Source organism: Tamandua tetradactyla, chromosome 2 (assembly GCF_023851605.1).
Source record: "Tamandua tetradactyla isolate mTamTet1 chromosome 2, mTamTet1.pri, whole genome shotgun sequence".
Taxonomy (NCBI): domain Eukaryota; kingdom Metazoa; phylum Chordata; class Mammalia; order Pilosa; family Myrmecophagidae; genus Tamandua; species Tamandua tetradactyla.
In genome coordinates, this window is record NC_135328.1 from 23,645,551 (window position 1) to 23,673,007 (window position 27,457).

General features: G+C 36.9%; 1 protein-coding gene and 1 long non-coding RNA gene across 2 annotated transcripts in view; one reads left to right on the top strand and one right to left on the bottom strand.

Annotated features, from left to right (window-relative positions):
- Positions 1-27,457, bottom strand: part of LOC143659398 (uncharacterized) — a 95,960-nt gene that overhangs the window by 40,027 nt on the left and 28,476 nt on the right. The gene's annotated exons all lie outside the window — the stretch shown is intronic.
- Positions 20,741-23,318, top strand: LOC143665002 (olfactory receptor 13D1-like). The gene is made up of 2 exons (XM_077138551.1): positions 20,741-20,825; positions 22,202-23,318. The coding sequence occupies exons 1-2, from the start codon at positions 20,741-20,743 to the stop codon at positions 23,149-23,151; spliced, it is 1,035 nt and encodes a 344-aa protein (XP_076994666.1). The 3' UTR covers positions 23,152-23,318.

Below are 27,457 nucleotides of genomic sequence, written 5' to 3' on the forward strand. Positions count from 1 at the left end.
TGGATCTGCTGGATCATATGGCCCAAGTGGCAGAGCAGCTTGTACAGCAGCCTGGACCTGTCGCAGAGTCTCCTCTTGTTCAGGTCTCCACTCAAAGTTAGCAGCTTTTCTGGTCACTCGATAAATGGGCCGGAGTAGCACACCCAAATGAGGAATATGTTGTCGCCAAAATCCAAAAAGACCAACTAGGCGTTGTGCCTCTTTTTTGGTTGTGGGAGGGGCCAGATGCAGCAATTTATCCTTCACCTTAGAAGGGATATCTCGACATGCCTCACACCACTGGACACCTAGAAATTTTACTGAGGTGGAAGGCCCCTGTATTTTTGTTGGATTTATCTCCCATCCTCTGACATGCAAATGCCTTACCAGTAAATCTAGAGTAGTTGCTACTTCTTGCTCACTAGGTCCAATCAACATGATATCATCAATATAATGGACCAGTGTGATGTCTTGTGGGAGGCAGAAATGATCAAGGTCTCTGCGAACAAGATTATGACATAGGACTGGAGAGTTGATATACCCCTGAGGTAGGACAGTGAAAGTGTATTGCTGACCTTGCCAGCTGAAGGCAAACTGTTTCTGGTGGTCCTTACTAATAGCTACTGAGAAAAAAGCATTTGCCAGATCAATAGCTGCATACCAGGTACCAGGGGATGTATTGATTTGCTCAAGCAATGATACTACATCTGGAACAGCAGCTGCAATTGGAGTTACCACCTGGTTGAGTTTACGATAATCCACTGTCATTCTCCAAGACCCATCTGTTTTCTGCACAGGCCAAATAGGAGAGTTGAACGGGGATGTGGTGGGAATCACCATCCCTGCATCTTTCAAGTCCTTAAGAGTGACAGTAATCTCTGCAATCCCTCCAGGAATACGGTATTGCTTCTGATTTACTATTTTGCTTGGTAGGGGGCAGTTCTAGTGGCTTCCACTTGGCCTTTCCCACCATAATAGCCCTCACTGCACAAGTTAGAGAACCAACGTGGGGATTCTGCCAGTTGCTCAGTATGTCTATGCCAATTATACATTCCGGAACTGGGGAAATAACTACAGGATGGGTCCGGGGGCCCACTGGACCCACTGTGAGATGGACCTGAGCTAAAACTCCATTGATCACCTGGCCTCCATAAGCCCCCACTCTGACTGGTGGTCCAGAGTGACTTGTTGGGTCCCCTGGAATTAATGTCACTTCTGAACCAGTGTCTAATAATCCCAGAAATATCTGATCATTTCCTTTTCCCCAATGCACAGTTACCCTGGTAAAAGGCTGTCGGTCTCCTTGGGGAAGACTTAGAGGAAGAGTAACAGTATAAATTTGTGGCAGTGTAACAGGTTTCTCCCCCATAGGGACCTAGCCTCCCCTTCATTCAAGGGGCTCAGGGTCTGTAAACTGTTTCCAGTCTGGAAACTGATTAAGGGGGCGTGACTTGTGTTTTTGTAATTCAGGTTAGACTTCTGTTCCCTTGACCTAGAACTCTTTTGTTTATACAGCTCCAACAAGAATTTAGTAGACTGCCTTTCTATTGTATTTCTAGGCACCCCATGATTTACTAGCCAATGCCACAAATCTCTGCGTGTCATATAATTTTGATGCCTCCTTTGAGTTTGTTGTCTATTATGATACCCACGTCTACCCTGTCTTTGGTGATTAAATGCTGCCACCTGGCTTCTGCCAACTCGGGATCCTGTCATCCCCATTGTGTTTAAGGATTCCAGCTCAGTGACAGCAGTTCCTACAGTAATATCTGACCTACAGAGAAGTGCAACCACAGAGCTCTTGAGGGATGATGGTGCTAATGTCACAAATTTATTTCTCACTGTTCTGGTAAAAGGTGCATCCTCTGGACATTCCTGGGGTGTAAGAGCAGGCTTTGCATGATAAATCCACTCTAACATTCCAATCTCTCTAAGCCTCTGGATCCCCTCATCTACATTATACCAGGGCAGTTCTGGCATTTCAACCTCAGGTAATGTTGGCCACCTTTTGATCCATGTTTCAACCAACCACTCAAACAAGCTGTTAACACCTTTTCTAACTGCTCGAGCTATAACATTGAATGCAGAATCTCTGCTTAGTGGGCCCATATCAATAAATTCAGCCTGATCCAGCCTTATATTCCTCCCACCATTATCCTACACTCTTAAAATCCATTGCCACACATATTCCCCTGATTCCTGTTTATATAAATTGGAAAACCCACACAGTTCTTTTGGAGTATAACGTACCTCCTCATGTGTGATACTTTGTACCTCACCTTTAGGGGCCTGTTGGGACTTTAGTCTAGTTATAGGTCTAGAAGAAATGAGGGGGAGTGGGGGTGGGTCATGAAAAGAATTAGAAATATCTTCCAAGCCATTTGCTTCAGGGCCTTCACTTGCAGTTTCATCTGGTGAAACAGGATTAATAACTCTAGGGCTAATCCCTTCAGGAGGAGGTTGGGTGGCCAATTCCTCAAGGCAGGCTGGAGGTGGGGCGGCTATGTCCTCAGGGCAGACTATTACAGGGTTATCTAGAGAAGGCTCAACATGGCCTAGGGTTTCAACCTCACCCCCAACATCATTAGCAATCCATATGTCACCATCCCATTTTTCAGGGTCCCACTCCTTTCCAATCAATGCCCTCACTTTAACGGCAGACACCATGCAAGACTGAGATTTCAGTTTACGTTGTAAAGTTGCTACTCTAACAATAAGATTCTGAGTCTGATTTTCAGAGATCTCAAGTCTACGGCTACAGGAAATAAGATTTTCCTTCAGGATACTCATAGAAACGTCTACATCTTTCAGACGGCGCTTAAGCTTCTCGTTTGAAGCCTTAAGCCCATCCCTTTCACCCCTTAATGTAGACAGTGTATCTAACAACAACCAACCAACATCTCTATAACTCTTATTTCTACAAAACTCTCTAAAGGTGTCAAAAACATTATCCCCCAGAGTCTGGCTTCGTACAAGCGAAGCATTAGGAGAATCGAGTGATGATATTTTGACTATCTCCTTTGCCAACTCACTCCATGGATTGGGAGTGTCATTCTGATTACGGGAATCAGAGTCCTTAGTGTCTCTGAGTCCAGTCAGAGTAGAAAACCATTCATAAAAACCCATTTTTAAGATTCTGTTTCTTAAGAACCACTCCCGGTACCAAGATGTATTAGTTAGAGTTCTCTAGATAAACAGAGTCAACAGGGAACACTTGCAAATATAAAATTTATAAAAGTGTCTCACGTGACCATAGGAACACAGAGTCCAAAATCCACAGGGCAGGCTGCGAAGCCGATGACCCCGATGGACGGCCTGGATGAACTCCGCAGGAAAGGCTCACCAGCCAAAGAAGGAATGGAACCTGTCTCCTCTGAGTCCTCCTTAAAAGGCTTCCCATGATTAGATTTAGCATCACTAATTGCAGAAGATACTCCCCTTTGGCTGATTACAAATGGAATCAGCTGTGGATGTAGCTGACGTGATCATGACCTAATCCTATGAAATGTCCTCATTGCAACAGACGGGCCAGCGCTTGCCCAATCAGATAAACAGGTACTGCAACTTGGCCAAGTTGACACCTGTCCCTAACCATGACACATGGGTTACAATTTCACAATTTTAGGTTTTTACTTCTAGCTGCTCTAAAATACTGGAGACTAAAAGAGATATCAGTTTAATGATTCAGCATTCGTATTCATTTGTTAAGTCCTATCTTCTTTGCATAATTCCACCATCACCTTTGATCTTTCCATACCTCTCTTTAGGGTTGTTTGGGCTATGGCAATTCTAAATTTTTGATATTGGAACGGTCTGTCAATAATATGGGGTAGGGATATGGAACTGTCTGATGTTCTTGAGAGGCTGGGCTAGGTTTCAGGACTTATCTGGACCAGGGACCCATCTGGAGGTTGTGGTTTCTGGAAAGTTACTCTAGTGCCTGGAATCCTTGTGGAATCTTATATAGTACCCTAGTTGTTCTTTAGGATTAGCTGGAATGGTCCTGGATGGCGGTTGGAAGGTTATGATAGGTAGCAAGATCTACCCTAAGCTTGCACAAGAGCAACCTCCAGAGTAGCCTCTTGACTCTATTTGAACTCTCTCTGACACTGATACTTTATTAATGACACTTCTTTTCTCCCTTTTGGCCAGGATGGCATTGCTGATCCCACAGTTCAGGTCTGGATTCATCCCTGGGAGTCATCTTCCACGTCAGCAAGGAGACTTTCAGCCCTGGATGTCATGTCCCACGTAGGGGGAGGGCAATGATTTCACTTGCAGAGTTGGGTTTAGAGAGACTGAGGCCACATCTGAGCAACAAAAGAGGTCCTCCAGAAGTAACTCTTAGGCATGCCTATAGGCAGTCTAAGCTTCTCCACTACCTACATAAGCTTCATAAGAATAAGCCCTATGATTGAGGGCATGTCCTATTGATTTGGGTATCACTAAAGTTTGACACAATATCAGGGGATTCCCTGATGGTAAGGTTTAATAGTTCCATAGTCTTTCTCCCATCCCCCAGGGGATTTTGCCAATACTTTTTGATTATCTGCTTAATGTAATCTAGGATGCTTCCAGGCCTTACAATAATCTATACAGGATTAAAGGACCTCTTTCTTATTCTCTGCTTCCTGTGTTTCAATTGTTCAAATGAGCTATTCTGATAGGTTAAATTAGATTATGCACTATAGAAAATTTCAGTTCCAGATCAAATAAACCTTTTTTTCCACTGGTCTCAAAGAGTATATGTGGTTCTAATATATAGACACTGTCTTCCTTACCCTTGTGTTCTGAATTACTTTAACCCCAACCTGTTCAGCTTCATTCTTATCTCTAAATATCAGGTTATATATATACAACAGCCTCTCAAAATCCAGAAATAATAATCACCGCTGTGAACATAATCTGTCTACTCTAAAAGCTTACGATCTAGGCCCCTGTTTTCTTATAAGCATTTTCTAAAGGTGACCATACAATTCTTGTTCTTTTGTTTCTGGCTTATTTTGTCTCACCAAATGTTCCACATGTTCATTCACATCGTTCATGCATCACGACTTTGTTCCTTTCAGTAGCAGCACAAAAAAACCTTAGTTCATAAGTATACACCATTGTTCACCAATCTACTTCTCCATCACTGCATCTTTCAGGCACCTGCATTCATCAGGCATCAAGTAGAAGGCCTAAAGTCCACAGTCCATCAATATTCTCAATTTTAGATAATTTCATTGTTCCTAGGAGAAAGAAAACCAATAAACACACCCACACCAAATAGGAAATCTGAACCTCCTCTTAACTCTTGTTCCTCCCTCCATTATTTACCTCCTCTGTTGCTGTGGTAGTGCTGATGGTTTCCTTTTGAACATCGCTCATAGCATGCAATAGCAGTTTTCCCCTGTGCCCTAAACCTAAACACTCTTTATACAATAATCATATCTTTGAAGTAATTCTTGCCAGAACTAATTCATATTTCTAGTGTTAATCAGTGGGACACGTAGGACTGACTATACAACCCCTTTCAATCTTGTTCATCTTCAATATGGTAATATTACTTATAGACCCACTAGAGAACCACCTTCATTCTTTTATATTCTCTTAGATTGAAGTTCAACCTCATTAGCTAACAGTTCATGAATCTCTAGCTTCTGTGTATCTCTAAGTCCCATACAGTCTGTATTATAAGCCTCTGATCATACTTTTATGCTGGTCATAAAAGTGGAATCATATAGTATCTATCCTTTTGTGTCTGGCTAACTTAGTTACATTATGTTCTCAAGGCTCATCCATCTTGTCATGTGCTTCAGGCTGTCATTTTGTCTTACTGTTGCATAATATTCTATTGCATGTATATACCACATTTTGTTGATCCACTCATCTGTTGATGGGCATTTGGTTTGCTTCCATCTTTGGTGATTGTGAATAATGCTGCTATGAACATCGGTGTGCAAATGTTTACTTGTGTCGTTGCTTTCAGCTCTTCTGGGTATATACCAAGTAGTGTTATTGCTGGGTCATAGGGCAGCTTGATATTTAGTTTCCTAAGGAACTGCCAAACAGTCTTCCATAGTGGCTGCACCATTATACATTCCCACCAGCAGTGCATAAGTGTCCCAGTTTCTCCACATCCTCTCCAACATTTATAGTTTCCTGTTTGTTTAATAGTAGCCATCCTTATAGGTGTGAGGTGGTATCTCATTATAGTCTTGATCTGCATTTTCCTTACAGCCAATGAAAATGAGCATCCCTTCATGTGTTTTTGAGCCATCTGTATTTGCTCTTCAGAAAAATGCCCATACATATCTTTAGCCCATTTTACAATTGGGTTGTTTGTTCTTTTGTTTTTGAGTTGTATGATTTCTTTGTATATACAAAAAATCAAACCTTTGTCTGATATGTGATTTCCAGTTTCTCCCAATGAGTTAGCTGCCTATTCACCTTTTTGACAAAGTCTTTTGAGGCGCAGAAGAATTTGCTTTTCAGGAGTTCCCATTTATCTATTTTTTCTTTTGTTGCTTGTGCTTTGGGTGTAAAGTTTAGGAAGCTACCTCCTATTACTAGGTCTTGAAGATGTTTCCCTACATTTTCTTCTAGAAACTTTATGGTGCTAGTTCTTATATTTAGGTGTTTGATCCACTTTGAGTTAATTTTTATGTAGGGTGTAAGATAGGGGTCCTCTTTCATTTTCTTGGCTATTGATATCCAGTTCTTCCATGCCCAATTATTGAAAAGACTATTTCATCCCAGTTCAGAGGATTTGGGGGCTTTGTCAAAAATCAGTTGACCATAGATTTGGTGGTCTATTTCTTCACTCTCAATTCGATTCAATTGGTCGATGTTTCTATCTTTGTGCCAGCACCATGCTGTTTTGACCACTTGGCTTTATAATAGGTTTTAAAGTCAGGAAGTGTTAATCCTCCTACTTTGTTCTTCTTTTTTAGGATATTTTATCTGTTTGGGGTTGCTTTCCCTTCCAGATGAATTTGGTAATTAGCTTTTCCAAATCTTCAGAGTAGGTTGTTGGAATTTTGATGGGTACTGTGTTGAATCTGTAGCTCAGTTTGGGGAGAATTGACATCCTAACTATATTTAGCCTTCCTATCCATGAGCCAAGAATGTCTTTCCACCTATTTAGATCTCCTTTGATTTCTTTTAGCAGTGTTATGTAGTTTTCTATGTACAAGTCCTTTACGTCCCTAGTTAAGTTCATTCCTATGTACTTGATTCTTCTAGTTGCTATTTTGAATGGAATTTTTTCCTTAGCTGACTCCTCAGCTAGGTCATTGCTTGTGTATAGAAACGTTACTGATTTTTGCAGATTAATTTTATATCCCGCCACTCTGCTGAATTTTTTAGTAGTTCAAGTAACTTTGCTGTAGATTTCTCAGGATCTTCCAGGTATAGTATCACATCATCTGTAAATAATGAGAGTTCTATTTCTTCCTTCCTAATTTGGATGCCTTTTATTTCTATGTCTTGCCTGATTGCTCTAGTTAGAACTTCTAGCACAATGTTGAATAATAGTGGTGACAGCAGTCATCCTTGTCTTGTACCTGATCTTAGGGGGAAAGCTTTCAATCTCTCTCCATTGAGTACGATACTGGCTATCAATTTTTCATATATTCCCTTTATTATATTGAGGTAGTTACCTTTGATTCCTATCTTTTGGAGTGTTTTATCAGAAAAGGATGCTGAATTTTGTCGAATGCTTTTTCAGCATCAATCAAGATGATCATGTGATTTTCCCTTTCGATTTGTTAATGTGCTGTATTACATTAATTGATCTTCTTGTGTTGAATCATCCTTGCATCCCTGGTATAAACCCCACTTAGTCCTGGTGTATAATTCTTAAAATGTGCTGTTGGATTCAATTTGCTAATATTTTATTGAGAATTTTTGTATCTAATTTCATAAGGGGGATTGGTCTATGGTTTTCCTTTCTTATAGCATCTTTACCTGGTTTTGTTATTAAAATGATATTAGCTTCATAAAATGAGTTAACTAGACTTCTTTTTTCCTCAATTTTTTGGAAAAGTTTGAGCAGAATTGTTGTTAGTTCTTTATGGAATGTTTGATTAAATTCCCATCTGGCCCCATCCTTTTATTCTTTTAAAAATATTTTTATTAAGCTATCTTCACACACCATACAGTCCATCCAAAGCATAAAATCAATGGCTCACAATATCATCACATAGTTGTGTATTCATCACCATGGTCATTTTTAGAACATCTGCATTAATCCAGAAAATAAAACGAATAAGAATAAAGGAAAAAATACAATACATCCCATATCCCTTTCCCTTCTGTTTCTTGGATATACTGACCACTAGTATTGCAACCTATCCAATTTTTTACCTCTTATCCCCCCTTATTATTTATTTATTTTGTATCCCTATTTTTTATTCACCTGTCCATACCCTGGATAAAAGGAGCATCAGCCACAAGGTTTTTACAATCGCATTGCTGCATTGTAAAAGCTTTATAGTTATACAATTGTCTTCAAGAATCATAGCTACTGGAATACAGTTCAACAGTTTTAGGTACTTTCCTCTAGCCACTACAATACACCATAAACTAAAAAGGGATATCTATATGAAGCATAAGAATAACCTTATTAAGATTATTAATAAGGTTAGCCTAATTAACCTAAGATAACCTCTCGACTCTGTTTGAAATTTCTCAGTCACTGAAACTTTATTTTGTCTCATTCATTTCTTCCCCCTTTTGGTGAAGAAGGCTTTCTCAATCCATGATGTTGGGTCCAGGCTCAACATAGGATTTATGTCCCATGTTGCCAGGCAGATTTATACCTGGGAGTCATGTCCCACCCCCAGGGTGAAGAGCAGTGAGTTCACCTGCAGTGTTGGCTTAGAGAGAGAGGCCATGTCTGAGCTCAAAAAAGGTCTCTCAGTCTCAGTTTGAATCTTAGGCATAATTATATGAAGACTTTGCTTCTCCTTTGCAGGAATAAGTTTCAAACAGGTGATCCCCAAGATCGAGTGCTCAGCTTACTGAATTTGTTGTCCCCACTGCTTGCAAGAATATCAGGAACTCCCCAGATGGGGAAGTTTTCCTTCTTTCTCCCCAGTTTCCCAAAGGGACTTGGCAAATACCTTTTAATTCTCAGCCCAAATTACACTAGGATGTATCTGGGCATCACACTAACCTGAACAAACTACCAAGATCTCACTCACTATTCAAGAGTCCATGTAATTACAGTGTATACAAAAATTAACCATACAAGTAAAATTAGATAATGCACTACAAAAAAATTTTTTTTTAATTTGTACCAAATAAACATTTTTTCCTTTGGTCTCACACAGAAGCTTAAGTTTTAAAATATATACCATATCATCCTTGTATTCTGATATACCTTAGTCTTATCCAGATCAGCTTCATTCCTATCCCATCAAAGTCTGATCACTTTTTCAACTTTTTAAAAAATAATGCAGTCTTAAACAATCAGTATGTCAAAGAAGAAATTTTTAGTGAAACTGGTAGTTATCCGGAAATGAAAGAAAATGAGATACAACACATCAGAACTTATAGGATGCAGCAAAGGCAATGCTAAGAGGGAAATTTATTGCACCAAATGCTTATATTTAAAAAGAGACAAGAGCAAAAATTGAGGACTTAACTGCTCACCTGGAGGAAATAGAGAAAGAATAGCAAACTAACCCCAAAACAATAGAAGAAAAATAACAAAGATTAAAGCAAAAATAATGAATTTGAGAACAAGAAAAATCAATAAAACTAAAAGTTGGTTCTCTGAGAAAATCAATAAAATTGGTGGACTCCTAGCTAGGCCCACAAAGAAAAAAAGATAGAGGGCCAAATAAAATGAGAAACGAGAAGGGGGTCATTACCATGGACCCCGAAGAAATAAAAGAAATCATAAGGGATACTATAAACTAAATGCTATAAAACTAGACAACTTAGAAGAAATGGTCAGATTTCTAGAAATACACCGACAATGTACACTAACTCAAGAAGAAGTAGAAGATCTCAACAAACCAATCACAAGTAAAGAGATTCAATCAGTTCTTCAAAAATCTTCCTACAAAAAAAACCCAAAGCAAGATGGCTTCACAGGGAAATTTTATGAAACATTCCAGAAGAAGTAAGAGCAATTCTGGTTAAACTCTTCCAAAAAATTGAGGAGGAACACTACCTAACTCATTTTATGAAACTAACATCGTTCTAATACCCAAACTGGGTAAAGATGCTACAAAAAAAAGGAAATCTACAGGCCAATTTCCCTAATGATTATAGATGCAAAATTTCTCAGCAAAATACTAGCAAATTGAGTCCAATTACACATTAAAAGAATTATACACCATGACCAAGTGGGGTTTATACCAGGGACGCAAGAGTGGTTCAACACAAGAAAATAAATTAATGTCATACAGCATATTACCAAATTGAAGGGGAAAATCACATGATCATTTCAATTGATGCTGAAAAGCATTAGACAAAATTCAGCATCCTTTTCTGATAAAAACATTTCAAAAGGTAGGAATCAAAGGAAATGTCTTCAATATGATAAAGGGCATATATGAAAAACCCATAAGTAGCATCATACTCAGTGGTGAGAGACTGAAAGCCTTCCCCCTAAGATCTGAGACAAGGAATGAGACAAGACGCCCTCTGTCACCACTATTATTAAACATAGTACTAGAAGTTCTAGCTAGAGCAATCTGGCAGAATAAAGAAATAAAAAAAGATATCAAATCAGAAAGGAAGAAATTAAAATTTCATTATTTGCAGATGACAGGATACTATACTTGGAAAATCTCAAGAAATCTATGACAAAACTCCTTGCGCTAATAAATAAATTCAACAAAGTAACAAGATACAAGATTAATGTGCAAAAATCATTAATGTTTCTACATACAAACAATTGCATAATTGAGGAGATAATTAAGGAAAAGGTCCATTCAAAATAGCAACTAAAAGAATCAAGTATCTACGAATAATTTAACAAAAGATGTAAAGGAAACATACACAGAGAGCTACAAAACCCTGCTAAAAAATCAAAGATTTAAATAAGTGGAAAGGCATCCCTGCTCACATACAGGAAGGTTGAATGTCATCAAGATGTCAATTCTACCCAAATTGATCTACAGATTCAATGCAATACTAATCAAAATTCCAACAACCTATTTTGAAGACTTGGCAAAGCTAGTTATTAAGTTCATTTGGAAAGGAAAGAGACCTCAGATAGCTAAAAAAAATCCTAAAAAATAAATAAATAAAAAGAACTAAGTGAGAGGCTTAACATTTCATGATTTTAAAGCTTATTACAAAACCACAGTGGTCAAACCAGCATGGTCCTGGCACAAAGACAGAAGTATTGACCAATGGAATTGAATAAAGAGTGTGGAGATAAACCACCAAATCTATGGTCAATTGATCTTTAATAAGGTCCCCAAATCCACTGACCTGGGAAAGAATAATCTTTTCAATAAATGGGCATCGGAGAACTAGATATCAATAGCCAAAAAAATGGAAGAGGACCCCCTATCTTACACCCTATACAAAAATTAAAGGGAAAAAAATAAGGTGATCAAAGGCCTAAATATAAGAACCAGTATCATAAAACTCCTAGAAGAAAATATAGGGAAACATCTTCGAGACCTAGTAATAGCTTCTTAACTTTACACCCAAAACACAAACACAAAGGAAAAAAATACATAAATGGGAACTTCTTAAAATCAAGTGATTTTGAACCAACAAGTTAAGAGGCAGCCAACTCAATGGAAGAAAATATTTGGAAATCACATATTGTATAAATGTTTGATATCCTCTATACATAAGGAAATCATACAACTCAACAACAAAAGAACAACCCAATTACCAAATAAGCTAAAGATATGAATAGACATTTTTCCAAAGAGCAAATACAAATGGCTAAAAAACACATGAAGGGATGCTCATTTTCATTAGCTATAAGAGAAATGCAGATCAAAACTACACCTATAAGAATGGCTGCCATTAAACAAACAGGAAACTACAAATGCTGGAGAGGATGTGGAAAAATTTGGATACTTATGCACGGCGGGTTGGAAGGTATTATGTTACAGCCACTATAAAGGCAGTTTGGCAGTTCCTTAGGAAGCTAAATATCAAGTTGCCTATGATCTGACAATACCATTACTTGGTATATACCCAGAAGACCTGAAAGCAGTGTCATAAACAAACATTTGCATTCTAATGTTCATAGTATCATTATTCACAATTGCCAAAAGATGGAAACAATCCAAGTGCTCATCAACAGATGACTGGATGATCAAAATGTGGCACATACATATGATGGAATATTATGCAGCAATAAGATTAAATGAGGTCCTGAAGCATGTGACAACATGGATGAACCTTGAGTATATAAGGAAATAAGCCAAACATGAAAGGATAGATACTGTATAATTTTGCTACTGTGACCTTGACAAAGGTAAATTCAGAGGCTTATAATATAGAATATAAGGGATTAGAGATACACAGAAGCTAGAGATAGGTGAATGGTTTGCTAATGAGGTTGAACTTAAATATAATGGAGTGGATAGAAGTGAAGGCAGTTGATTAGTAAGTCTATATGCTGCATTGCCCTATTGAAGGTGAGCATAATTGAAAGGGGTTGTAGAGAGCTATGTATGTCACTGATTAACACTACACATATAAAAAGTTCTTGCATGAACAACTTCAATGGTCTGAATTTTGTACAAAGAATCAATAAAAGAGGGGTATAGGGAGAAATCTACTACTGCATGCTATACTAAGAAACAGGAATATATGGCCCAGTCAAAAGAATGAATTAAAACTTCAGAGGAGACACAGAATTTGGAACAACTAATCAAAGATGTTCAACTAATCTCTAAAATCTATTCAAGGAGATGTAGGACAATATGTCTAAAGAGATAAAAGATACTAAGAAGACACTGGGTAAACATAAAGAATAATTTGAAAGTATGAAAAGAAACATAACAGAACTTATGGGAATGAAAGTCACAATGAAAGAGTTTAAAAACTCACCGGAAGGCGGGCCACAGTGGCTCAGCAGGCAAAGTTCTCGCCTGCCATGCCAGAGGCCTGGGTTTGATTCCCGGTGCCTGCCCATGCAAAAAAAAAAAGAAAAATAGAAGATAGGACAATTACAATCTCACAGGTAGAAAAAAGAATGGGAAAAATAGAGCAAGATCTCAGAGTATTGAATGACAGCATGAAGTGCACAAACATACACATCATGGGTGTCCTAGAAGAGAAGGGAAAAGGGACAAAAATGATATTTCAGGACAAAAATCTTCAAGTGTATTGAAGGTGCATATAATATCTAAGAAGTACAACATACTCAAAACAGAATAAATCCTAATAAACTTAATCTGAGGCACATACAAATCAGAACATCAAATGCTGAAGAGAAAGAGAATACTGAAAGCAGCAAGAGAAAATCAATTTATCATACAAGATTAAGTGTTGTATTCTCATCAGACAGCATTAAGGTGAGAAGGCAGTGGTATGACATATTCAACTGTCTGAAAGAGAAAAATTACCAGCCAAGACTTCTTTATCTGGAAAAACTGTCCTTCAAAAATGAGGGAGAGTTTAAAATATTCACAAACAGAAACAGAGAATTCATCAATAATAGATCTGCCCTACAGGATGTTTTACAGGCTGAAAGGAAAAGACAGGAAAAAGAGGCTTGGAGTACACTGTAGAAATGTAGATTATCAGTAAGGATAACTAAAAGGGTTAAAAGAGAGACAAAAGAAAAAAAAAAAAAAAACCATGTCTGACGTATAAAAGCCAAAGCATAAAATAGTTGAAGTAAATACTGCCTTTACAATAATAAATTTGAATTTTAATGGATTAAACACCCCAATCAAAAGACACTGATTGGTGGGATACATATAACAGAATGATCCAACCATATGTTGTCTACAAGAGACTCATTTTAGACTCATGGACACAAATAAGTTGAAAGTGAAAGGCTAGAAGAAGATATTCCACACCAATAATAATAAAAAGAGGTGGATTAGCTATATTAATATAGGAAAAAATAGACTTTAAATGCAAAACTGTTATGAGACAAAGAAGGACACTTTGTTTTAATAAAAGGGACAACTCAAGAAGAAATAATCATCATAAATAAATGTGTACCCAGTCAGGGTGCATAAAAATACTTGAGGCAAGCAATGGAAAAACTGAAGAGAGGAATAGTCTCCAACAATAGTTGGAAATTTCAATTTACCATTCTCATCAAAGGATGGACACCTAGACAGAGGATCAATAAAGAAACAGAGAACTTGATTAATATGATAAATGAATGAGACTCAAAAGAAACATACAAAGCTTTGCACTCCCAAACAATAGGATATACATTCTTCTCAAGTGCTAATGGATCATTCTACAGGACAGACCACATGTTGGATCACAAAACAGTCTCAATAAATTTAGAAAGATTGACATCATATAAGGCATCTCCTCTGAACATGATGGAATACAGCTGGTAATCAATAACGGGCAGAGAACTGGAAATACACAAATATACGCAGGTTAAAAAACACACTCTTAAATAATCAGAGGGTGGTAATTATTATTTCTGGATTTTGAGAGGTGGATATATATATATAACCTGATATTTAGAGATAAAAAACAAAGCCGATCAGGTCGGGGTTAAAGTAATTCAGAACACAAGGGTAATGAAGACATTGTCTATATTTTAGAACTACACATACTCTTTGAGACTAAAGGAAGAAATGTTTATCTGGTCCGGAACCTAAATTTTCTGTAGTACATAATCTAACTCAACCTATCTGTATAGTTCATTTGAACAACTGAAACACAGGGAGCCCAGAATAAGAAAGAGGTTCTTTAATCCTGTATAGTTTAATATAATGTCTGGAAACATGGTCCATCCTAGAGCATATTAAGCAGATTATCAAAAAGTATTGGCAAAGTCCCTTGAGGAATGGGAGAAAAAATATGAAACTATTAAACTTTACCATCAGAGAATCCCCTGACACTGTGTCAAACTTTAGGGATACACAAATCAATAGGCCAACCCCTTGCTCTTGAGGCTTACTCTTGTGAAGCTTATGTTAGGTAGCAGAGAAGCTTAGCCTACCTATAACCTAAGATTACTTCTGGAGGACCTCTTTTGTTGCTCAGATGGGGCCTCACTCTCTAAGCCCAACTCTGCACGTGTAGTCATTGCCCTTCTCTCTACATGGGACATAATATCCAGGAGTGAAAGTCTCCATTGTGGCATGGGAGATGACTCTCAGGGATGAGTCTGACCCTGGCACCATGGGATCAACAATGCCATCCTGACCAAAAGAGGGGAAAGAAGTGTAACAAATAAGGTATCAGTAACTGAGAGAGTTCAAATAGAGTCAAGAGGCTACTCTGGAGGTCACTCTTACACAAGCTTCAGTTAGACATTGCTACCTAACACAACTTGCCAAACCCCAATCAAAACCATTCCAGCCAATAAAGAAAAGAGGAAAAAAAAAAAAGTAACGTGATCTCAACTTTCTGCTATATCCAATGTACACATAAAAATATATAAAAATAACAGTAGTTATATCTAAAGTTATGAATGATGTTCATTTCCTCCTTTTTAATTTCCCAAATTTTCTGCAATGGATATATATTATTTGTATAACAAGAAATAAAATTTATTCAAAAAAAGAAAAATTACAGTTTAATAAGTACAAATAAGTCTTTGAGAAATTATCCCTAATGTATCTAAAAGTTACTACCTTCAACAAGATTTAAAGGTTCAACTTTAAATCACTTCTGGGATTACAGTCTCATAGAAGAAAACAAGAGATAATTTTAATTGGCTACCAGAGCCACTGGCAGGTCCTCTGGAAATATGTAGGGCCCTAAGGTTTAAGAGTACCTATGTGGTAAATTGATTACTATTGATACATATATATAACAGAAGTTTCTATTGGGAATGAAAGCTTTTTTTTTCTGCTCTGTCTCCCTAATCTCTACTAGCAGTCATCTGGGATTGTGGGATACTTTACTGTGGATTCTGTAGCATGGCTATAGCTCAAAAAGAAGGAAGCTAAGAAGTCACCTGATTTTGAGAAAGCACAGCTCCAGTGACATCAGTATGTGAACACAAAAAAAATTAGAAAAATATTGGAGAAAGGAAATGCTGAATAGAGACATTTGCACTTGTGTCTAAATTGAGTCCCTTGTTTGGAAAACTAGAGACCAAATAAGTCACTATCTATTATAAGCAGCGAAATTCAAAATACTACACTAATGTTTAAATGAGGTAGATTAGAACAGATTTGGGGAGAGTTCTTTTCAGAAGAGAGAAATTGAGAAGAATTCTGAATAATGTATTTTATTTGTAAAGTCTTGAATAAAACAGTGAGGAAGTCATGGGCAATAAGAAATTACTGAATAAGGGAAATACCATGAATACTTACGAGCATCACTTTAAATTAGCTGTTACTACTTACTATAGAAAATGAGAGAATGTCAGCATAGGGGTTCAAATTAAACTAACATACATCTCAATGCCAAGTGACATTCAGGTAGTTTTATTAATCCTCAAAAAAAAAAAAACATACAAAACTATAGAATAGCACTGTTAACCCATTTTAATTAAGACATGTCATGCTCAGAGATATTGAATATCTTGTCCAAGATCTGTACTGCTAATAAGACACAGAGTCAAGACTAAATTTAGGTCCTTCAAGCCACTGCTTTTTCCAACTATTGCTCCATAAAGATCCCTTACTAGCAATTAGAATAAAAGGGTAAGAAAACTGGAGCACAATAGGTTTCCATGGCACAGACCTAGAAATTATTAGAATATGCAGGATAGGCTGGGGGAATTAATCCCAGCCCTGAATCTATTGCTTGAAAACGACTTCTGCAAGATAATGGCTTAAAGTTCTTCTGAGCTCCCAGCAGCAAAAACAGCACTTGATATTCACACAGCTGGGGGTGGGGGTGCAGGGGGAACTGCATAATTCTTAAGACCGTGTAAAAAGAAGAAAATGATTTAATTCTAACTTGCCCAATATTGTGTATTATCAACTCCTTTGGGGACTAATAGGAACTTATTTATTTAGATAAACATTGGGGATCTCCAACCAGGGATATCTCATATCGTGAAGATGAAAAGTGCTTTAAAAACATTAGGGCAAACTGAATGAAGAGGATATAGGATGCAATAGTTAGTGCTGGCAGTGTCCTCCTGGGAAGCCTTCCAGGGTAAGTGTGCTATGACCTGTTCAAGAATTTTCTTGAGTTAAAATCAGGAAGACTTGGATAGTGTATGTGCCTAACAACTAAGCCAGTACTCTTCTGTTGGTAAACATGGGATAAGAAGGGGAATGCTTCATCATCTATAGTCTTCAAACAGAGATGGTTCCCCTCCCACAGGTGATGCTCAGTGGTGAGGATCACTCTAAACACAGAGCCTTTGAGGAGAAATGGATGAAATCTGGAGAACCGATAAACTGGAATTTTACCTATTTATTGCAGGAAGAAAGAAGTAGCAGTAACAGAAATCCTTGCTATTTCTCCATGGTCCCTCCTACAGACTAGGTATCTCCTCTTTCTTTTTACTGTATGATTCTATTGGATGTTTTATACTGCATCCTATCTGCGCCTAGCCACATTCTAAATAATGAATTCTAGAGTCCCTTTGAAAGAATTGAGATTGAGTCTGAGTATATATGTGAAACTGAATGAACAAAATCAGAATACTGACTAAATTAGTCCATGTGATACAAAGCAACAGAAAGTCTCCCTCAATTTCCAGCTCATGAACTGTTTACTCATTATCTGAGTTTTAGAGAAAACTGATATCAAAATTCTGGAAGTCCATACCACTCTCCCCTTTCAAAGAAAATTCAAAACAATTATTTATAATCTTTTATAATTGTAAAATATAGGTTATAAAGATGATCTGGAAAATGCGGAGAAGATAAAGGAAATTATAATGCTCCAAATTCCAGAGAAAACCAGTTAACATTTTGGTGTAGTTTCTTCTAACCACAAATATACAATTACAAAACAATCTTTTTTCATGTCATATTATATCTGAGCAGTGTTTCTTGTCCTTAACTCTTCTCAAAGATTACAGTTTGCATTGGTGATAGTATTTGTGATAGTATGGCTTCTCATGTGTTCATGAGCCTCCATCACCACATGCCAGAATTCCAGCATCCTGGAAGAAAAATTTATAGCAACTGTGAAAGCATGATTGAACTTGAAACGTGAGAGTACATGCAAAGTTGTTTCTTTTCTGTTTCTATTCTTTTCCTTTTCTATTCCATTGTTGTATCTTTTAGGGGAATATGTTAAGTAGTAATGCTAAAAACATCTCTGGCTGACTTTTAGGAAAATATTTCAAGAGTTTCACCATTTGGAAGAATTATGTTGATGATGTTAGGCATCTTAATGATGTATTATCTTTAATCTAGAGTAATAAGAGGTTTTACCATGATTGAATGCTGAATTCTATCAAATACGTGTTCCCACGTAGTAAGATGACAGTGAAGGTTATTTTTATCTGTTTCCTATACTATATTGATAGATTTCCAAGTATTTACTTGGAATTCAATAAATTCATGAAATAAACACTATCACATCAGTGTACAGTTTTGGAAATATTTTATAATCTTTGCAGATCCATTCCTATATGTGATTGATCCATAATTTTATTCTATCTTTGACAGTTTGTGGTAAAAAAGTCTATTTAGTTTGATGAAATGATTTTAAAAGTGTTCCATGAATTTTTCACATTGAGACATGTGATATAGCACAGGAATCATTTGTTTCTTGGATGTACAAAATAACTTTTACAAGCATTCTGCCTCAAGGAACCATTTTGAGAGTTCATTGCTCACAATAAGGTCTCTATTACCTACCACAGAATGTGCCATGGTAAGTGTAGTATAACTGAATAAATGAAGGATGCTATGAGAGAGGAAAGTAAAAGGTTCTGTGACGGCACATAGGACATTCTTCCCAGAACAACAGGTGAGAAAGTTTCCTAGAAAAGGTAAGATTTAAATTGGGAAGGATGCTTCCACCTTAAGAAAACAGCAGGGACAAATGCTCAAGGAAGAAATAGTGCAGTATTTTGGAAATACTGAAAGAATTCACCACAAACATTGCAGAGAATTGGTGGTAGCAGTAGGGATGAAAAACTACCACATTAGAGTTATATAGGTGTGACAATGTGATTGAGAGGGGTTTAGAAGACTTTTAAAAGCTGTGTTGTATAGCAAGTACACTGATTTTCATTAGATTTATTGTGTCAAGTAGGGAGTCTTAGGTAGGAAGTTTGATGAAAGCTATGGGAGGCGGGGGGAGAATCCATCCAATAACTTCTGCCTTGACATCATCATGGGAAGGAGTTATGGCAAAGAAGTGGGATGAAAGGAAACTGAAGAGGTTAAGACAGGTCTTTCATGATGGGTTGATTCAGTGTGTATGGTGAATTTATTGATTCTACTTTCGCTTATTTTCCCTAGGTTTCGGGAAAATAGGTTTCGGGAAAAAGGACATCCCCTTTCTGGACCTTTTTTGAACAGAAAGAGAGCCATTCCTCCTTCATGCTTCTCTTCAGCACTCCCACCCACCAGGATAAAATGCTAAGTTTAGTACTCTTTTGTTAACAGTAAAAATTAGCTCCTCTTCCTTGTCTTTCTTTTCATCTTCCTCCTTCTTCTTACCTTCTTCCTCTTCCTCCTTTTCTTCCTTCAGAATGGTTCTGCTAAAAATATATAGACAGCTGCCTTAACTGATCCCTTTGTGAGAACAAGTCCATGCACCAATGTAAACAGAGACAGGAAAGGAGGTGTAGGAGGAAGGGAATATTTTCTAATATACTAACAGACTATTGCCAGTATTTTCTTAACCTTACCAAAATCACTGTCTAGGGGATACTCTCCAAGACAAGGAGAAATGATAAGGAAAGGGAATGGAAAGCAAAGAACTTTTCTCTTCCCCTCCTTACAGGAAGCTAAGGAGTAGTGCCATCTTTGAATAGCCAAGGAATAAGTCTCACATTCTGACTTCAATTTCTCTGGATACAAAAAGACCAAAGCAAATGTATGTTTGTGCTGTGAGGAGAATATCAGAATGACATATTCTCGTTCTGCAACCACAACCTAATAAACACAAACTATCACAGCAACAGTATAACAAAGTATAAGACACAGCTCTTTGTATAATGGGTCTATAATCGAACATGAACATCTTAGAGTAAATATCAGACAATTGGAGCACAGTTGAAATTTTAATGATATAAGTAGTGTTTTAGTTTGCTAAGGCTGCCAGAAGGCAATACACCAGAGATGGACTGGTTTTTATAAAGGGGATTTACTTAGTTACAAAGTTACTAATTTGGGAAGACACACAGGACTCCTGGGCATCTCTCCTGGCTTCTGGATTCAAAGGGCTTTCCCTCGGGTGGTTCTATCTGCATCTCCAAATGTCTGGGTCTTAGCCAGCTCTGAGCTCCTTTCTTCTGATTCCTCCTTTAAAGCCTCATTGATTGAGGAAGGCACTCTCCTTAACCAACTGCAGATGTAATCAGCCATAGAAAATTCCACATGCTCATGATTTAAGTCCACAACAGAACGCAGCACCACCACCCGGGCAAGTTGACAACTGAACCTAACTACTACAAGCAGTTATAAGTAGTTTCAAATTATAAGTAGGTAGAGCTTAACAATTGAAAAGACGAGTTGAGATTGAAAAGGCAGGAAAGTCAAGTATACGGGGCATGAAAGATCCAGAAGTGCACACTGATTTGCAGAGTACATATACAAGGCTAAGGGATTCCAGGTGTGTGCTCAATAGATACAAGGGTGAGGCAGAGCTTTCATATTATTTTTTATCTGGCTATTCCTCAAAATTGTGAAATTTCTTGTTAAAAATAGAAAAGACCAGGCACAAAAGTGGAAAAAAATAGAGGCTGTGATTCAGTCTTCAGGTTCTCCATCACATCACATATGATCAGGTTCAAAATAAGCAAGTTATTTCAGTGCAGCGAATTACAAAATACATTTCTGTAACAGTCTTCTCTTGCTTAGGGTTAGAAAAAGAACCCATGAGAACTAGTATGGTACAATGGTTAGTAGGACCGACTTTGGAGACAGATGGTTGGATACTGAATTCTAATTCTATCACTTATTATTTTTTGTATGGATTTGAAAAAATTACTTAAACTTTATTTTGTCTCCATTTCTTCCATGCAAAATGGGAATTAAAATGGTACCTGTCTCATAGGGTTACACTGATAGTAAATGAGTTAATACATGTAATGTGCTTACAACAATGTAATGTGCTGACAACATAATAGGCGCTTAATAAATATTACCATTATCGGTCTAGCCATATATTGACCTACATGGCCAAAAATAAGAACTAGGGTTGCATTCCAAAGCATTAAATACAAAAAGTTAGAGAAAAAAATGGGTAACTACTTATAAAATGATACAAGGTACTAAGAACCAGGTGCAATGATCCTCAGACACTGAACTGGTTAGATAGTCCACTATCTAGGAACAAAAAATGCTTACAGTTTTTCAATCAGGGTCCAAAATTTAAATCTCATCATTCTCAAAAATAGCTTTTTCCTTTTGACCCAAACAGGCAGACCTAAGAGTTGTAATTTATAAAATGTATGCATATGTAAATATATACTTAAATTATGTTATAATAATTTATTATATTTTAGTATAATATAATTATAGGTGTCAAATTAGAACCATCTATTGTGCCAGGCACCTAATATATTTTATATAATTTGATTCTCACAACAAACTGCCAAAAGTTATTGCTTTCCCCCTGTGGGCTAGCTGAGGTTCAGAAAAACTAACTTACTGACATCATAGCCAGGATAAACGGCATGCTGCTGAACCTATATGATATTTTAAATGAGACCCAGGTTTATTGAAATGCAATTTAATTTCAAAATATTCATTAATTAAGAGACCCTTATGTATCCACATTTGAAAGTAATATGTACCTACATTTTATTTAATTACAGAACTGACATTTTCCAGCACAATTCCCAGTTTCTGCTGTTGTGTAATCATAACAGAACTCTCAGTGCCTTTGTTTTGTCATTAATAAAATTAATATAATATGCATAATAAATAAATAATGGAAGTAAAAGTGTTTTTAAAATCTACACTACAAATTTAATCCCTGAGTTCGTGTCTGTTTTTAAACCCTGCAGGTACATGGACAAATGAATTGAGTAATTACTCTGCCATGACCGAATTCTTTCTGGTGGGGCTATCCCAATACCCAGAGCTCCAGCTTTCTCTGTTTGTGCTCTGCCTCATCATGTATCTGATAATCCTCCTGGGAAACAGCCTCCTCATTATCCTTACCATTCTGGATTCCCGCCTCCACACCCCCATGTACTTCTTCCTTGGGAACCTCTCATTCTTGGACATATGCTACACATCCTCATCCATTCCTCCAATGCTCAGCATATTTAGATCTCACAGAAAATCCATCTCTTTCATTGGCTGTGCTCTGCAGATGATTTTCTCCCTTGGCTTGGGCTCCACTGAGTGTATCCTACTGGCAATGATGGCCTATGACCGGTACATGGCTATCTGCAACCCCCTGAGGTACCCCATCATCATGAACAGGGTGCTATGTGTGCACATGGCTGTATGGTCATGGATTGTTGGCTGTCTGAACTCCCTGGTACAAACAGTCCTAGCAATGACATTGCCTTTCTGTGGAAATAATGTCATCGATCACATTACGTGTGAGATCCTGGCTCTTCTTAAACTCATCTGCTCAGATATCACCATCAATGTGCTTATCATGTCAGTGGCAAGTATTGTTTTACTGATTATTCCTCTGCTGTTAATTTTCATCTCCTATATTTTCATCCTCTATTCCATCCTGAGAATTAATTCTGCTGAGGGAAGAAAGAAAGCTTTTTCTACCTGTTCAGCCCACCTGACAGTGGTCATCTTATTCTATGGTTCAGCTCTTCTTATGTACACAAAGCCCAAATCAAAGGTCACAAAAACATCTGATGAGATCATCAGTCTGTCTTATGGAGTGGTCACCCCAATGTTGAACCCCATCATCTATAGCCTGAGGAATAAGGAGATAAAAGAGGCTCTGAAGAAACTCTTCAGCAAACGCTTGCATCTAACATGAAAGGCCTCTTCATTGTAGGATTAGTTCAGGCTTTTGCATTCAAAATGAGGACACAGAATCTAGTGTCAAGAGCTAGTATGATTGTAAAGTCAAATATGAAATTTCCATTCTTTTCAACCAGGAATGATAATGTGAATTGTTCTGAATACCATGTTTTCTGCGGGGTTTCTAGCTGTATGCAGTCCTATCAATCGGTCTCATAAAGGGCATATGACTTGTCATCAAGATAAATCTCTCCCCTCTGCCCTCTTGCCTTTCTCCCCTGTCCTTTCCTTTCTCATACCTCTATTCTCTCCCTCTCTTTTCCTGCTTTTTTCTCTCTCTCTCCTCTCCTCCATTTTCTCCTTCTCCTTTCTCCCCCATCTACTTTCTTTCTCCTTCTATCTTATCTTTTCTCAGTCTCTTTCCTCACTCTCTTTCAATTGGACATCTATTGTTTTTCTTGTCCAGTTTCTCTTCATCTGGTAAAAGAATACATCTTCTTCTTTTGAGGTTCTACCAATTCCCTATTAGTCCATTTGTGCTAGATAGGACTCACCAACCCCACATCCCAACCCTTGTGCCCCGATATAGGGGTAAGCATAGAACAAAGCAAAGACTTAACCAATTAAAGAAGGAAACCCGTCTCACTACAGTCATCCATTCAGGGTAGCAAAGAAGCCAAAATACTAAATTGAGTGGATTTTTCAAAAATACTAAATTGAGTGGATTTTCACACTTAGCAACTACGTAGTTCTAACTGATACATTCCTTGCTCTTCTCTCCCCTCATATGTTTGAGGCAAAAGTTATGAGGGTATGACATCTGAATCATCCAAGTTTTCCAGGTTTTAGGGGTTCTCCTTTGCTTTAATAAATAAATTATAATAATATAACTTTTATTCTGCATTTCTGTGCACTCCACTCACCTCCCCAATCATTTCTGAGGAGTGTATACATCTTTCTAGTTTCTAATGTTCATTTTTGCCTCAGCCAATTATTACTCTGGATTTTTTTCCTTATTCCTCTCTGTTAATCTTGCAAATATATCTCTGTGTTGCTTAAGCTATTAATTATACATTTTACCACAAAGAACAGACATGAGTCTCACTCAAAAGAACACCTTTTTAGGCTTAGGAATAAAGTAAAGGAACTGTGATGCTGTAAGAAAAAGAAATTAATATTATATATCACTGCTCTTAGTATCTATTAGACATATCCATTCACACAAGCCCTCTTAAATCCATTTTCCTTTTTAGTACCTGTACTGTTACCAGATTAATAGTGCTTATACATTTCCCTCTTCCATAAGAATTAACACTTCTCTCAACAATAATGAGAGGATGTACAATTCAAAGGATTCCTCAACAATGTCCTTCCTGATATGGGGAATGGGTCTCCCCAAGAAAAACAGATTGCAGCTTCTACTCTTCTATTCTTTTAGTAAAGTCTCCAGGAACAAACGTGGCATTATTGAAAAATTGGGACTTGAATGCCACAAAGAAATGAGTACGACCTCTCCAGTCCAGCTAACAAGGTATATAAACTTGAACGGATTTAACCTATCAGGTTAAATATATAACCTATTTAACCTATCAAGGTATATAAACTTTAATCTTTATCTCCATTTCCCCTGACATAAAATGTGGACTATAATCATCAGGGAGTTTTATAAGGATGAGTAAGAAAAAAATGTAACCTGGACTTTTCATCGTTTTGGCTCATTTCATTCCCTTGCCTTTTCCCATGCAATTCTGCTTCACCTAGGAAGACTATGGGCTCCATGAGGAACCCATTGTTGGGTCCTCATTACTTAGAAAAAAATAATTATTCATTGTAATGTGTGTTAAATGAATAAATGAATAAAAGATTGTCTTTCTAATTCTGAAGGCAAACCAGCTTATTTGCCATTGACTGAAATATCCTAGAAACTGCCATCTCAGCATCTTTGCGTCTGCCAAGTTCTCCATATAAAAGTGCCCTCTCTTTAACCTATCTATAAAAATTCAAGATGCCCCTCAAGAAAGGCTGCTCTAACTAAATACCTTTTATTATCTTAGTAACTGAACTTCATTTCTTCTTTCTCTAAGTTAAAGTCCTATAGAAATCTATTTATAGCTTTGGGATATTTATTAATGAAGAATTACATTCCCTTTGTTTATGTACATAACATATCTGTTGTTCTATTAAAAGGACATTAGAGGAAGGACCTGTCAGTTATTTGTCTTTATAATCCCAGAAGATGTAACAGAGGGCTTTAATCAATAGACTGATACTTTGGATGATCACATTTTGCCTTTTTGTGTAAGATATATGGTTTTTAAATAGAATTTCCTTTCCATAGAATATTATAGTTTCACATATAACTAGTAATATGCCTGGTTAAAAAAACATTCTGTTGTATATATGGTTTTGTTCATTCTGGGCATCAGAAGTATGACTGTAACAGATCAGGCAGGGCCCACCTAACAGAGTTATACATCCATATAATCCCGGGAGTAGTTCATTGGTTTTCATAACTTAATAAAGACCAAAATGAAAAGAAATTAATCTACAGAATAGTGACTCCCATAATTGTATCTCTTACCCTATGATGTAGTCTAATAAGGATTTTAAATATAATATGTCCAGAACAGAAATCTTGATTCTCCTATTGCCAAACTACCTCTTGTAGAGTTTTTCCCATTTTAGGAAGTAGCAGCACCATAAATTCATATCTAATGCATCAGCAAACTATCAAGTCTATCTTCAAAGTTTAATCTGAATCTGACCATTTCCATTGTTATCACCCTAATCCAAGCCATCATCATCTCAATGGCTTCCCAAACCATCTCCTTAATTCCATTCTTATTCTACTACGATCCACTCTAGCCACAGAAACCTATCCCCATCTAATTCTACAACCTCATCTCCTATCACCTTACCAAACTCGGCTAAAATCCAGTATCACTATCTTCTTGCTATTCCTCAAACATCCTAAAGCCTTTGCATTTGCTTTTCCTGTTGCCTCAAAAACTCTTCTCCCATGTTTTTCTAAGAGCTCTCTCCCTTATTTCATTTACGTCTTTACTCAAATATATTCTCTACAGAAAAACTTCAAAGAGCTTTATTTTTCATCATAGGACTCATTACCCTCTAAAACTGCTGATATTATCTGTTTATTAAAAAACTCCCCCCACCCCCGGCCATGAAGGAAGGGACTTTTTCTTCATTTTTGCTATATCCCTAGAGCTTCAACCAGTGCTAGCATTTGTCCTGACTAAATAACTAGTAGGAACCCTAAGCCATTGGCTAAAGTACTACTCTCTATATCTTCCTTGTGCAATCACTTTTCCTTCCAAGTTCTGTAGATTCTATTATATGTCACGTGAATTTCATGTTCCATACTGTGCTATAATTGGTCAATAGTTTACTTCTATTGCTGGAGTCATTTCTTGATTGAAGTCCAAGCAATCAGTTTCCCATCGCACATTGATATAAAACTTCCTGTATAATTCATCTCCTCTGATAGAAGTAATGCAGTTGCATAATTATTTAATAGTCCAATAACTGCTAGAATTTTAAAATATTACACAGAATTGCATGGGACAGAAAAAATATATAAGATAAAATAATCAAAATTAAAAACATAAATTTACAGATTGAAGAAGCCCAGCAAATCTGAAGCAGTGTGTATATGAAGAAAACGACATGTAGGCAAATCATAGTTAAACTACTAAAAATTAAAGATTAAGGGAAAATCTGGAAAGAAGCCTGAGAAAAATAATCCAAATGATAGGTCCAACCCAGAATTCAACTTTCAGCAAAAAATATTCTTCAAGAAAGAAAATGAAAATAAAAATATTTTCAAATAAGTGAAAACTAAGAGAATCTGTAGTAAACATACTGCATTAAATGAAATGCTAAATGAAATTTTTCAGACTGAAGGAAAATGTAACCAGAAGTAAATATGGCCTGCAAAAAAAGGATGAAGAGCACCAAAAATTGTACATACATATATGTTTTCTTTTTCTATTTTTTCTTAAAATACATATGACTTTTTAAAGCAAAAGTTATTGCATTGCCTAATGGGTTTATAACATATAGATGTACTATAAAATAACTATATCATAAAATATAGGGCAGGTGAAAAGTTTCTATATTTTAAATTAAATTGTAAAATACTAACTCATAGCTGACTATGTAAATTTAAGAATGTATATATTGTAATCCCTAGAGCAACCACTAAGATAATACAAAGTGGAGTTATAAAACCAACAGGTACATTTAAAATGGGATTCTAAAATACATTCAGACAATCCAAAGGAAGTCAGGATAAGAACAGAGGA

Bases quoted from the DNA above. Each gene is read 5' to 3' on its own strand.
- LOC143665002 (XM_077138551.1), top strand. From the start codon at position 20,741: ATGAAAGATCCAGAAGTGCACACTGATTTGCAGAGTACATATACAAGG. The intron at 20,826-22,201 runs GTGAGGCAGAGC...TAAACCCTGCAG, and splicing joins TGTGCTCAATAGATACAAGG to GTACATGGACAAATGAATTG.